Source organism: Rutidosis leptorrhynchoides, chromosome 4 (genome assembly GCF_046630445.1).
Source record: "Rutidosis leptorrhynchoides isolate AG116_Rl617_1_P2 chromosome 4, CSIRO_AGI_Rlap_v1, whole genome shotgun sequence".
NCBI classification, from domain to species: Eukaryota; Viridiplantae; Streptophyta; class Magnoliopsida; order Asterales; family Asteraceae; genus Rutidosis; species Rutidosis leptorrhynchoides.
In genome coordinates, this window is record NC_092336.1 from 333,915,466 (window position 1) to 333,928,981 (window position 13,516).

A 13,516-nucleotide genomic window follows, 5' to 3' on the forward strand; every position below is an offset into this window, starting at 1 on the left:
CATCTAATTGTGGATAACTAGTTGTAGGTTACTAACGAGGACAACTGACTTAATAAACTTAAAACATCAAAATATATTAAAAGTGTTGTAAATATATTTTGAACATACTTTGATATATATGTATATATTGTTATAGGTTCGTGAATCAACCAGTGGCCAAGTCTTACTTCCCGACGAAGTAAAAATCTGTGAAAGTTAGTTATAGTCCCACTTTTAAAATCTAATATTTTTGGGATGAGAATACATGCAGGTTTTATAAATGATTTACAAAATAGACACAAGTACGTGAAACTACATTCTATGGTTGAATTATCGAAATCGAATATGCCCCTTTTTATTAAGTCTGGTAATCTAAGAATTAGGGAACAGACACCCTAATTGACGCGAATCCTAAAGATAGATCTATCGGGCCCAACAAGCCCCATCCAAAGTACCGGATGCTTTAGTACTTCGAAATTTATATCATATCCGAAGGGTGTCCCGGAATGATGGGGATATTCTTATATATGCATCTTGTTAATGTCGGTTACCAGGTGTTCACCATATGAATGACTTTTATCTCTATGTATGGGATGTGTATTGAAATATGAAATCTTGTGGTCTATTATTATGATTTGATATATATAGGTTAAACCTATAACTCACCAACATTTTTGTTGACGTTTTAAGCATGTTTATTCTCAGGTGATTATTAAGAGCTTCCGCTGTCGCATACTTAAATAAGGACGAGATTTGGAGTCCATATTTGTATGATATTGTGTAAAAACTGCATTCAAGAAACTTATTTTGTTGTAACATATTTGTATTGTAAACCATTATGTAATGGTCGTGTGTAAACAGGATATTTTAGATTATCATTATTTGATAATCTACGTAAAGTTTTTTTTAAACCTTTATTGATGAAATAAAGGTTATGGTTTGTTTTAAAATGAATGCAGTCTTTGAAAAACGTCTCATATAGAGGTCAAAACCTCGCAACAAAATCAATTAATATGGAACGTTTTTAATCAATAAGAACGGGACATTTCAGTTGGTATCCGAGCGTTGGTCTTAGAGAACCAGAATTTTGCATTAGTGTGTCTTATCGAGTTTGTTAGGATGCATTAGTGAGTCTGGACTTTGACCGTGTTTACTTGAAAAATGATTGCTTAACAAATTTTGTTGGAAACTATATATTTTTAACATGTGAATATTATGTGATATATTAATCTCTTAACGCGTTTGATATTATGTGATAGATGTCTACCTCTAGAACAATTCCCATTAACTCACCTAATAATAATGAAGAGTCAAATGTAAATTGGAATGATTCATGGACTGATTCACAAGTTCCCGAAGAGGAACCGGAAGAAGAGTCGGAACCGGAAGAAGAATCGGAACCGGAAGAAGAATCGGAACCGGATGAAGAAGTAGAACCGGTGGGGGAAATAATAAAACGGTTAAGTAAAAGAAAATCCTCAACCAACCGACCAAGGTTAATTATGGTCAATGGTGTTTCCGCCAAGGAAGCAAAATATTGGGAGGATTACAAATTCTCCGATGAATCGGATTCCGACGAGAATTCTGATGATGTTATAAAAATTACCCCAACTGAATTTAAAAAGGCAAAAGAAAATAATAAGGGAAAGGGCATAAAAATAGGGAAATCTAATTCCAACCCCGATGAACTTTATATGTATCGTCAACCCCCGAAGTCCTTAAGTTGTAACAATGACCCGGGAACCTCTAAACCACCAGGTTTTTCTAAACCGTTGTGGAAAACGACAGTTAGTATTAGGGGAACATCATATATCCCTAGAAACTTGGCAAAACGAACCAAAACCGAAGAAGAAGAAACGAGCGAGTCGGAATAAGATAGTTGTATTCGTGTGGTGTAATATATGTAATATAGTGTGCTTATGCTTTATGATATATGTAAAAATTGCTTGTATTAATAAGTATTTTTTTATGAATCTAACTCTTGTCTATTTTACAGTTTAAAAACACAAAATGGATAGACAACCCAATATTTTAAGAGACCTATCCGGAGACATGATTGATGAAATCTTGTCTAGAGTTGGTCAGAATTCCTCGGCACAACTTTTTAAGGCGAGATCAGTTTGTAAGACATTCGAAGAACGTTCCAAGAATGTCTTGGTTTATAAGAGACTTTCGTTTCAAAGATGGGGGATATCACATTGGGAAACTCATAAGTTACGATGTGTTTACTTTGACGCATATATTGCGGGGAACCCAAATGCTATTTTACGCAACGGGTTAAGAAATTATTTTGACTCAATATATCCGAATATTGGACTTCGTGATTTAGAAAAAGTGGCTAACATGCAACATAAAGAAGCATGTTATGCTTACGGATTAGTAATGTTCGCTTCTCACCAAAGTGAGAACAAGAACATCGGGCTACAACTATTAAACAAAACGTTTTCACAAGTGACGGAGTCAGTAATTGGGGTAAGAAATGAGGTTTTTAGATTGTTACGGGACTGTTGGACATTACGTAACCCTCGTCCTTTTGACGACGTTACAATACGCTGTCTTATCAACGGCCATAACGGTTATGTCCCACAAGACCAAGGATGGGAAGTAATCCTAGTAAAACCAGAATGCATGACTTGTTTCTGGACGTATGAATTACGTGTCTTTATTGCCTTTGCTAAACGACTTGTGTACTAGCTAGAATTATCTTCACAACTATCTTGTATCAAAGTTATTGTGTGCTATATTTCATGCTTTATGTAAAATAAGCGGTATTGTAAGTTTGTAAAATATTGTATAAAAGTTTGAACGCGAAATATTATTATAATCAGTTTTTCATATAGAATTGTAGTAGTTGAATTGTATATTAGCTACTAAGTATGAACTTAACGGGTAGGTACTACCCGAATTTAAACTTATAAAACGCTAATATGAAGAAAAAGCTTTTATAAATGAGTTCATATTATGCTACGAAATACTATTAACTACTCTTAATATTCTGTATGATTAACTTGTTCCATTTGACTATTTTGAAGGAAATGGCACCGACTACTCGACACACCGTAAATATGAATGAAGAGGAATTCCGTACTTTTCTAGCTTCAAACATAGCCGCAGTACAGGCTGCGCTACATACCAACAATAACCTTGGATCTAGCAGTACAGGAAATCGTGTAGGATGCACCTACAAAGAATTCACTGCCTGGAAACCTTTGGAATTTGATGGAACCGAAGGACCGATCGGATTGAAACGGTAGACCGAGAAGGTCGAATCAGTGTTTGCCATAAGTAAGTGTACTGAAGAGGACAAAGTGAAGTACGCTACGCATACCTTCACAGGTTCTGCGTTAACATGGTGGAATACCTATCTAGAGCAAGTGGGACAAGACGATGCGTACGCACTACCGTGGTCAGCATTCAAGCACTTGATGAACGAGAAGTACCGTCCCAGAACCGAGGTCAATAAGCTCAAGACAGAACTTAGAGGGTTACGAACCCAAGGATTTGATATTACCACGTACGAAAGACGATTCACAGAATTGTGCCTATTGTGTCCGGGAGCATTCGAAGATGAGGAAGAGAAGATCGACGCGTTTGTGAAAGGATTATCGGAAAGAATCCAAGAAGATATAAGTTCACACGAGCCCGCCTCTATATAACAGGCATGTAGAATGGCTCACAAACTAGTGAACCAGATTGAAGAAAGAATTAAAGAACAGACTGCTGAAGAGGCCAATGTGAAGCAAGTCAAAAGAAAGTGGGAGGAAAACGGTGATAAGAATCACCAATACAACAACAACAGCAATTACAACAATAATCGCAACAATTATCCCAACAATCGCAACATCAATCGCAACTACAACAAACGGCCCAACAACAACAACAACAACAATAACAACAACAGCAACTACAACAATCATCCCAACAACAATAATAACCGCAACAACAACAACAATCAGAAGCAGCTATGCCAAAGGTGTGAAAAGTATCACTCGGGGTTCTGCACCAAATTTTGCAACAAGTGTAAAAGAAATGGTCATAGCGCGGCGAAGTGTGAAGTCTACGGACCAGGGGTTAATAGAACGAAAGGAACAAATGGTGTCGGAACGAGTAATGGCGGAGCAAGTAGTGTCGGAGCAAGTTATGCCAATGTAGTTTGTTATAAATGTGGAAAACCGGGCCACATTATTAGAAATTGCCCGAACCAGGAGAACACGAATGGACAAGGCCGCGGAAGAGTTTTCAATATTAATGCGGCAGAGGCACAGGAAGACCCGGAGCTTGTTACGGGTACGTTTCTTATTGACAATAAATCTGCTTACGTTTTATTTGATTCGGGTGCGGATAGAAGCTATATGAGTAGAGATTTTTGTGCTAAATTAAGTTGTCCATTGACGCCTTTGGATAGTAAATTTTTACTCGAATTAGCAAATGGTAAATTAATTTCAGCAGATAATATATGTCGGAATCGAGAAATTAAACTGGTTAGCGAAACATTTAAGATTGATTTGATACCAGTAGAGTTAGGGAGTTTTGATGTGATAATCGGTATGGACTGGTTGAAAGAAGTGAAAGCAGAGATCGTTTGTTACAAAAATGCAATTCGCATTATACGAGAAAAAGGAAAACCCTTAATGGTGTACGGAGAAAAGGGCAACACGAAGCTACATCTTATTAGTAATTTGAAGGCACAAAAACTAATAAGAAAAGGTTGCTATGCTGTTCTAGCACACGTCGAGAAAGTACAAACTGAAGAAAAGAGCATCAATGATGTTCCCATTGCAAAAGAATTTCCCGATGTATTTCCGAAAGAATTACCGGGATTACCCCCACATCGATCCGTTGAATTTCAAATAGATCTTGTACCAGGAGCTGCACCAATAGCTCGTGCTCCTTACAGACTCACACCCAGCGAGATGAAAGAACTGCAAAGCCAATTACAAGAACTTTTAGAGCGTGGTTTCATTCGACCAAGCACATCACCGTGGGGAGCTCCTGTTTTGTTTGTCAAGAAGAAAGATGGTACATTCAGGTTGTGTATCGACTACCGAGAGTTGAACAAACTTACCATCAAGAACCGCTACCCACTACCGAGAATCGACGACTTATTTGATCAACTACAAGGCTCGTCTGTTTATTCAAAGATTGACTTACGTTCCGGGTATCATCAAATGCGGGTGAAAGAAGATGATATTCCAAAGACTGCTTTCAGAACACGTTATGGTCATTACGAGTTTATGGTCATGCCGTTTGGTTTAACTAATGCACCAGCTGTGTTCATGGACCTTATGAACCGAGTGTGTGGACCATACCTTGACAAGTTTGTCATTGTTTTCATTTATGACATACTTATTTACTCAAAGAATGACCAAGAACACGGTGAACATTTGAGAAAGGTGTTAGAAGTATTGAGGAAAGAAGAATTGTAAGCTAAGTTTTCAAAGTGTGCATTTTGGTTGGAAGAAGTTCAATTCCTCGGTCACATAGTGAACAAAGAAGGTATTAAGGTGGATCCGGCAAAGATAGAAACTGTTGAAAAGTGGGAAACCCCGAAAACTCCGAAACACATACGCCAGTTTTTAGGACTAGCTGGTTACTACAGAAGGTTCATCTAAGATTTTTCCAGAATAGTAAAACCCTTGACTGCATTAACGCATAAAGGGAAGAAATTTGAATGGAATGATGAACAAGAGAAAGCGTTTCAGTTATTGAAGAAAAAGCTAACTACGGCACCTATATTGTCATTGCCTGAAGGGAATGATGATTTTGTGATTTATTGTGACGCATCAAAGCAAGGTCTCGGTTGTGTATTAATGCAACGAACGAAGGTGATTGCTTATGCGTCTAGACAATTGAAGATTCATGAACAAAATTATACGACGCATGATTTGGAATTAGGAGCGGTTGTTTTTGCATTAAAGACTTGGAGGCACTACTTATATGGGGTCAAAAGTATTATATATACCGACCACAAAAGTCTTCAACACATATTTAATCAGAAACAACTGAATATGAGGCAGCGTAGGTGGATTGAATTGTTGAATGATTACGACTTTGAGATTCGTTACCACCCGGGAAAGGCAAATGTGGTAGCCGATGCCTTGTGCAGGAAGGACAGAGAACCCATTCGAGTAAAATCTATGAATATAATGATTCATAATAACCTTACTACTCAAATAAAGGAGGCGCAACAAGGAGTTTTAAAAGAGGGAAATTTAAAGGACATAATACCCAAAGGATCGGAGAAGCATCTTAATATTCAGGAAGACGGAACCCGGTATAGGGCTGAAAGGATTTGGGTACCAAAATTTGGAGATATGAGAGAAATGGTACTTAGAGAAGCTCATAAAACCAGATACTCAATACATCCTGGAACGGGGAAGATGTACAAGGATCTCAAGAAACATTTTTGGTGGCCGGGTATGAAAGCCGATGTTGCTAAATACGTAGGAGAATGTTTGACGTGTTCTAAGGTCAAAGCTGAGCATCAGAAACCATCAGGTCTACTTCAACAACCCGAAATCCCGGAATGGAAATGGGAAAACATTACCATGAATTTCATCACTAAATTGCCAAGGACTGCAAGTGGTTTTGATACTATTTGGGTAATAGTTGATCCTCTCACCAAATCAGCACACTTCCTGCCAATAAGAGAAGCTGACAAGATGGAGAAGTTAGCACGACTGTATTTGAAGGAAGTCGTCTCCAGACATGGAATACCAATCTCTATTATCTCTGATAGGGATGGCAGATTTATTTCAAGATTCTGGCAGACATTACAGCAAGCATTAGGAACTCGTCTAGACATGAGTACTGCCTATCATCCACAAACTAATTGGCAGAGCGAAAGGACGATACAAACGCTTGAAGACATGCTACGAGCATGTGTTATTGATTTCGGAAACAGTTGGGATCGACATCTACCGTTAGCAGAATTTTCCTACAACAACAGCTACCATTCAAGCATTGAGATGGCGCCGTTTGAAGCACTTTATGGTAGAAAGTGCAGGTCTCTGATTTGTTGGAGTGAAGTGGGGGATAGACAGATTACGGGTCCGGAGATTATACAAGAAACTACCGAGAAGATCATCCAAATTCAACAACGGTTGAAAACCGCCCAAAGTCGACAAAAGAGCTACGCTGACATTAAAAGAAAAGATATAGAATTTGAAATTGGAGAGATGGTCATGCTTAAAGTTGCACCTTGGAAAGGCATTGTTCGATTTGGTAAACGAGGGAAATTAAATCCAAGGTATATTGGACCATTCAAGATTATTGATCGTGTCGGACCAGTAGCTTACCGACTTGAGTTACCTCAACAACTCGCGGCTGTACATAACACTTTCCACGTCTCGAATTTGAAGAAATGTTTTGCTAAAGAAGATCTCACTATTCCGTTAGATGAAATCCAAATCAACGAAAAACTTCAATTCATCGAAGAACCCGTCGAAATAATGGATCGTGAGGTTAAAAGACTTAAGCAAAACAAGATACCAATTGTTAAGGTTCGATGGAATGCTCGTAGAGGACCCGAGTTCACCTGGGAGCATGAAGATCAGATGAAGAAGAAATACCCGCATCTATTTCCAGAAGATTCGACAACACCTTCAACAGCTTAAAATTTCGGGACGAAATTTATTTAACGGGTAGGTACTGTAGTGACCCGAACTTTTACATGTTTATATATATTAATTGAGATTGATATTTACATGATTAAATGTTTCCAACATGTTAAGCAATCAAACTTGTTAAGACTTGATTAATTGAAATATGTTTCATATAGACAATTGACCACCCAAGTTGACCGGTGATTCACGAACGTTAAAACTTGTAAAAACTATACAATGACATATATATGGTTATATATATAGTTAACATGTTTTTATTATAAGTATGTATCTCATTAGGTATTTTAACAATGAGTTATATACATAAAAATGAGACTATTAATTTAAGAAACTCGAAAACGATATATATAACGATTATCGTTGTAACACGTCTTACTAGGTACATATGAATCATATTAAGATATTGATACACTTGGTTAATTATGTTAAATGATAAGTAAATATATTATTAAGTGTATTAACAATGAAATACATATGTAAAAATAAGACTACTAACTTAATGATTTCGAAACGAGACATATATGTAACGATTATCGTTGTAACGACATTTAACTGTATATACATCGTACTAAGATATGTTATATATCATAATATCATGATAATATAATAATTTAACATCTCATTTTTTATAATAAACAATGGGTTAACAACATTCAACAAGATCGTTAACCTAAAGGTTTCAAAACAACATTTACATGTAACGACTAACGATGACTTAACGACTCAGTTAAAATGTATATACATGTAGTGTTTTAATATGTATTCATACACTTTTGAAAGACTTTAAGACACTTATCAAAATACTTCTACTTAACCAAAATGCTTACAATTACATCCTCGTTCAGTTTCATCAACAATTCTACTCGTATGCACCCGTATTCGTACTCGTACAATACACAGCTTTTAGATGTATGTACTATTGGTATATACACTCCAATGATCAGCTCTTAGCAGCCCATGTGAGTCACCTAACACATGTGGGAACCATCATTTGGCAACTAGCATGAAATATCTCATAAAATTACAAAAATATGAGTAATCATTCATGACTTATTTACATGAAAACAAAATTACATATCCTTTATATCTAATCCATACACCAACGACCAAAAACACCTACAAACACTTTCATTCTTCAATTTTCTTCATCTAATTGATCTCTCTCAAGTTCTATCTTCAAGTTCTAAGTGTTCTTCATATATTTTACAAGTTCTAGTTACATAAAATCAAGAATACTTTCAAGTTTGCTAGCTCACTTCCAATCTTGTAAGGTGATCATCCAACCTCAAGAAATCTTTGTTTCTTACAGTAGGTTATCATTCTAATACAAGGTAATAATCATATTCAAACTTTGGTTCAATTTCTATAACTATAACAATCTTATTTCAAGTGATGATCTTACTTGAACTTGTTTTCGTGTCATGATTCTGCTTCAAGAACTTCGAGCCATCCAAGGATCCGTTGAAGCTAGATCCATTTTTCAATTTTCCAGTAGGTTTATCCAAGGAACTTAAGGTAGTAATGATGTTCATAACATCATTCGATTCATACATATAAAGCTATCTTATTCGAAGGTTTAAACTTGTAATCACTAGAACATAGTTTAGTTAATTCTAAACTTGTTCGCAAACAAAAGTTAATCCTTCTAACTTGACTTTTAAAATCAACTAAACACATGTTATATATCTATATGATATGCTAACTTAATGATTTAAAACCTGGAAACACGAAAAACACCGTAAAACCGGATTTACGCCGTCGTAGTAACACCGCGGGCTGTTTTAGGTTAGTTAATTAAAAACTATGATAAACTTTGATTTAAAAGTTGTTATTCTGAGAAAATGATTTTTATTATGAACATGAAACTATATCCAAAAATTATGGTTAAACTCAAAGTGGAAGTATGTTTTCTAAAATGGTCATCTAGACGTCGTTCTTTCGACTGAAATGACTACCTTTACAAAAACGACTTGTAACTTATTTTTCCGACTATAAACCTATACTTTTTCTATTTAGATTCATAAAATAGAGTTCAATATGAAACCATAGCAATTTGGTTCACTCAAAACGGATTTAAAATGAAGAAGTTATGGGTAAAACAAGATTGGATAATTTTTCTCATTTTAGCTACGTGAAAATTGGTAACAAATCTATTCCAACCATAACTTAATCAACTTGTATTGTATATTATGTAATCTTGAGATACCATAGACACGTATACAATGTTTCGACCTATCATGTCGACACATCTATATATATTTCGGAACAACCATAGACACTCTATATGTGAATGTTGGAGTTAGCTATACAGGGTTGAGGTTGATTCCAAAATATATATAGTTTGAGTTGTGATCAATACTGAGATACGTATACACTGGGTCGTGGATTGATTCAAGATAATATTTATCGATTTATTTCTGTACATCTAATTGTGGACAACTAGTTGTAGGTTACTAACGAGGACAACTGACTTAATAAACTTAAAACATAAAAATATATTAAAAGTGTTGTAAATATATTTTGAACATACTTTGATATATATGTATATATTGTTATTCGTGAATCAACCAGTGGCCAAGTCTTACTTCCCGACGAAGTAAAAATCTGTGAAAGTGAGTTATAGTCAAACTTTTAAAATCTAATATTTTTGGGATGAGAATACATGCAGGTTTTATAAATGATTTACAAAATAGACACAAGTACGTGAAACTACATTCTATGGTTGAATTATCGAAATCGAATATGCCCCTTTTTATTAAGTCTGGTAATATAAGAATTAGGGAACAGACACCCTAATTGACGCGAATCCTAAAGATAGATCTATCGGGCCCAACAAGCCCCATCCAAAGTACCGGATGCTTTAGTACTTCGAAATTTATATCATATCCGAAGGGTGTCCCGGAATGATGGGGATATTCTTATATATGCATCTTGTTAATGTCGGTTACCAGGTGTTCACCATATGAATGACTTTTATCTCTATGTATGGGATGTGTATTGAAATATGAAATCTTGTGGTCTATTATTATGATTTGATATATATAGGTTAAACCTATAACTCACTAACATTTTTGTTGACGTTTTAAGCATGTTTATTCTCAGGTGATTATTAAGAGCTTCCGCTGTCGCATACTTAAATAAGGACGAGATTTGGAGTCCATGTTTGTATGATATTGTGTAAAAACTGCATTCAAGAAACTTATTTTGTTGTAACATATTTGTATTGTAAACCGTTATGTAATGGTCGTGTGTAAACAGGATATTTTAGATTATCATTATTTGATAATCTACGTAAAGTTTTTTTTAAACCTTTATTGATGAAATAAAGGTTATGGTTTGTTTTAAAATGAATGCAGTCTTTGAAAAACGTCTCATATAGAGGTCAAAACCTCGCAACGAAATCAATTAATATGGAACGTTTTTAATCAATAAGAACGGGACATTTCAGTGCCGGCTTCCATGGCTACTCCACTGTTAACGATATAATTACTAATGGTCAATGGAAGTGGCCTTTAGTTTGGTACCAAAAATATCCAAATCTATGAGGATATTCGTCCAAGAGGCGTAAAAGTTAACTGGTTTCTAGTTGTTTGGTTTTCGTAATGTATTCCTCGTCATGCCTTCATTGTATGGTTACTTATGAGAGGAAAATTGAAGACTCAATATAAGATGAAGGATTGGGAAATTAGTAATAATCAAGTGCTTGTGTGTCCATTGTGTGGCGTTTGTTCTGATTCGCTAGCGCACTTATTTTTTGAGTGCAGCTTCTCTCGTGATGTTTGGCAAAAGGTTTTGCTGCTGTCTGCTATTGCTACTCATACTGATTGGATGCTGATTTCAAATGAGTTAGCTACGGGCCCGATTAATAGTGCTTATGTTGTTGTTTCGAAACTCATGTTTGCTGCTTGTGTTTACTTTATTTGGCAAGAACGGAATAGCAGGATTTTTAAAAGTAAACACCGTTCAACTGATAGACTATTCGAAGATATTTGCTCCACTGTTCGGCTAAAGTTGTTATCGGTTCGTTTCAAGGAGTCTAGACAAGTTATGCAGTTGAAGATTGCGTGGAAGATAGATTAATAGGTGTTGGGTTTGTTTTGTTTGTTTATTGGTTGTTCGTGGTTATAAGCTTCTTGTGGCTTAGTGCACGGTGTTAGTTTTGTAGCTTTAAGGCATGCTTATAGCTCCAGTGCTTCCTTGTAACTTTTATTCTTTTATTATTTTTAATAAAATTTTCGCCGGGGTAACCCTTTACCCAAAATAAAAAAACATTGGGCAGGCCATGGTAGGCTCCCTTATGAATATGTTATGCTTTTATTTTGTCAACATGAGTTATATGTATTCTTATGTATGCTTTTTCTGCTTGTATTTGTGTTTACCTTATGCAGAAGGAGAAATGAGGGTTTATAAAACTTTTAATAAAGCCAACCTTGACAACGTTATTGTGTCAGAAAGGGAAAAAACTGCAAAAGAAGTTGAGGCTGAGAAAGCCAAGGATGCTGAATTTGAGTAGCAAATCAAAAGCTCGGAGCGGAATAAGGAGGCGAAGGTAGTGGTGGTGAACAACCATCACCTGAGCTGGAAATTAATGAATTCACCCCTTGTCCGTCTATCTTAAAGAAAACCTCAAAATGCTCAAAGCGTGCTGGCAAACGCCCAATAGTTGAAACTACTTATCCACCCAAGAAACAAAGAAGTATGTTTTGTACTTATGTATTACAATAATGCATATATCATGTCATTATGCTTATTTGTTACTTTATCCCTCAGGAATGATTATGCAAGATGAAGTTGATAATGAGGGTGATGCCACTTTTAAAGGCAATAAAGGTGATGAGAATGATGATGATGATGATGATGCTACTGATGATGATAATGTTGATGATGATGTTACCGAGACACCTCCTTTCTCTACTCCTTTGTTATCAAAGGGTCCCGACACTACACAATCTTCTTCATCCTCTCTTCTGCCATTCATTGTGCCACCGGTCGGCCTGAAATCATTTCTTGAGGACCCTATCAACAAATCTAATAGTTTTATTGAATTTCTGAAGGTAAACCTCTTGTTTGGAAATTTTAATCCAAGTACCACTACTTAATAATAATACTCTTGTTGTAATTATATGCTTCTTGTGCAGACCAACACCATTGTTTATCTTTACTCATCGCTATCCACCATGACCTTAAAATAAAGCTGCCGGTCATTTTCTGCTTCGCTTGTGTTGCACACTCAACATGTGCTTCACAATCTCAAAATGCAAGAAGCACAAGAATCTGTTGTAGCCATTGTTGGACATAATGCAGCTAAACTGAAGAAGCAAGAGGTTGATGTGCAAGACTTGTACAAAAATTGGATGACTGCAGCTGATCTTGTGCAAAAATGAGATGATGCATTGAAGCCGGTTGAAGGTAAATGTGTGGAAGTGAGGACTGAGAGAAATATGCTATTGGAGGGGAAAGAGAAACTGATGAAAGAGGTTGAGGATTTGAAAAAGGGTATAGAAGAAAAGAACCGTGTAGCTAAATAAAATTCTACTACTGCTGCAGCTGCTCAAAAAGACTTAAAAGAATTAAGGTATGGTTTTCCTGGTCTTGTACAGAGGATACAAGATTCATAATTCATTGACCAGACCTTTCATAAATACCTTGAAGCGTCTACTGCAAAAGATATCTCTGAAGTGGTGGAAGAAGTTATCAACCTCATCCCCAATAAACCTAATCCCTTACCAGCTAGAATTTCAAAGCATATTAAACCTGATGCTATTGCTGAGCTGGATACTGCCAGAGATGCAGTATCTGCTCTAAAGAATTTTCTTTTAGAAGAAGTGTGTAATAGAGATGATGTCTCGGTGAAAGAAATACTGGAGGTGCCAGTATAATTTGAAAAAATTTGAAAGTTGTTTAATAATTGT

At 35.9% G+C, this 13,516-nt stretch overlaps 1 protein-coding gene across 1 annotated transcript; it reads left to right on the plus strand.

Moving 5' to 3' along the window:
• The first annotated feature begins 11,273 nt into the window (after positions 1-11,273).
• On the plus strand, positions 11,274-12,117 carry LOC139841725 (uncharacterized). Its single transcript, XM_071831930.1, has 2 exons — positions 11,274-11,556; positions 11,993-12,117. The coding sequence occupies exons 1-2, from the start codon at positions 11,274-11,276 to the stop codon at positions 12,115-12,117; spliced, it is 408 nt and encodes a 135-aa protein (XP_071688031.1).
• The last annotated feature ends 1,399 nt before the right edge of the window (positions 12,118-13,516 follow it).

What these genes read in the sequence shown, in the direction of transcription:
- LOC139841725 (XM_071831930.1), top strand. Translation starts at nt 11,274, where the DNA reads ATGAAGGATTGGGAAATTAGTAATAATCAAGTGCTTGTGTGTCCATTG. An exon ending in GAATAGCAGGATTTTTAAAA is followed by an intron (nt 11,557 to 11,992) that starts GTAAACACCGTT and finishes TACCTTATGCAG; the next exon opens with AAGGAGAAATGAGGGTTTAT.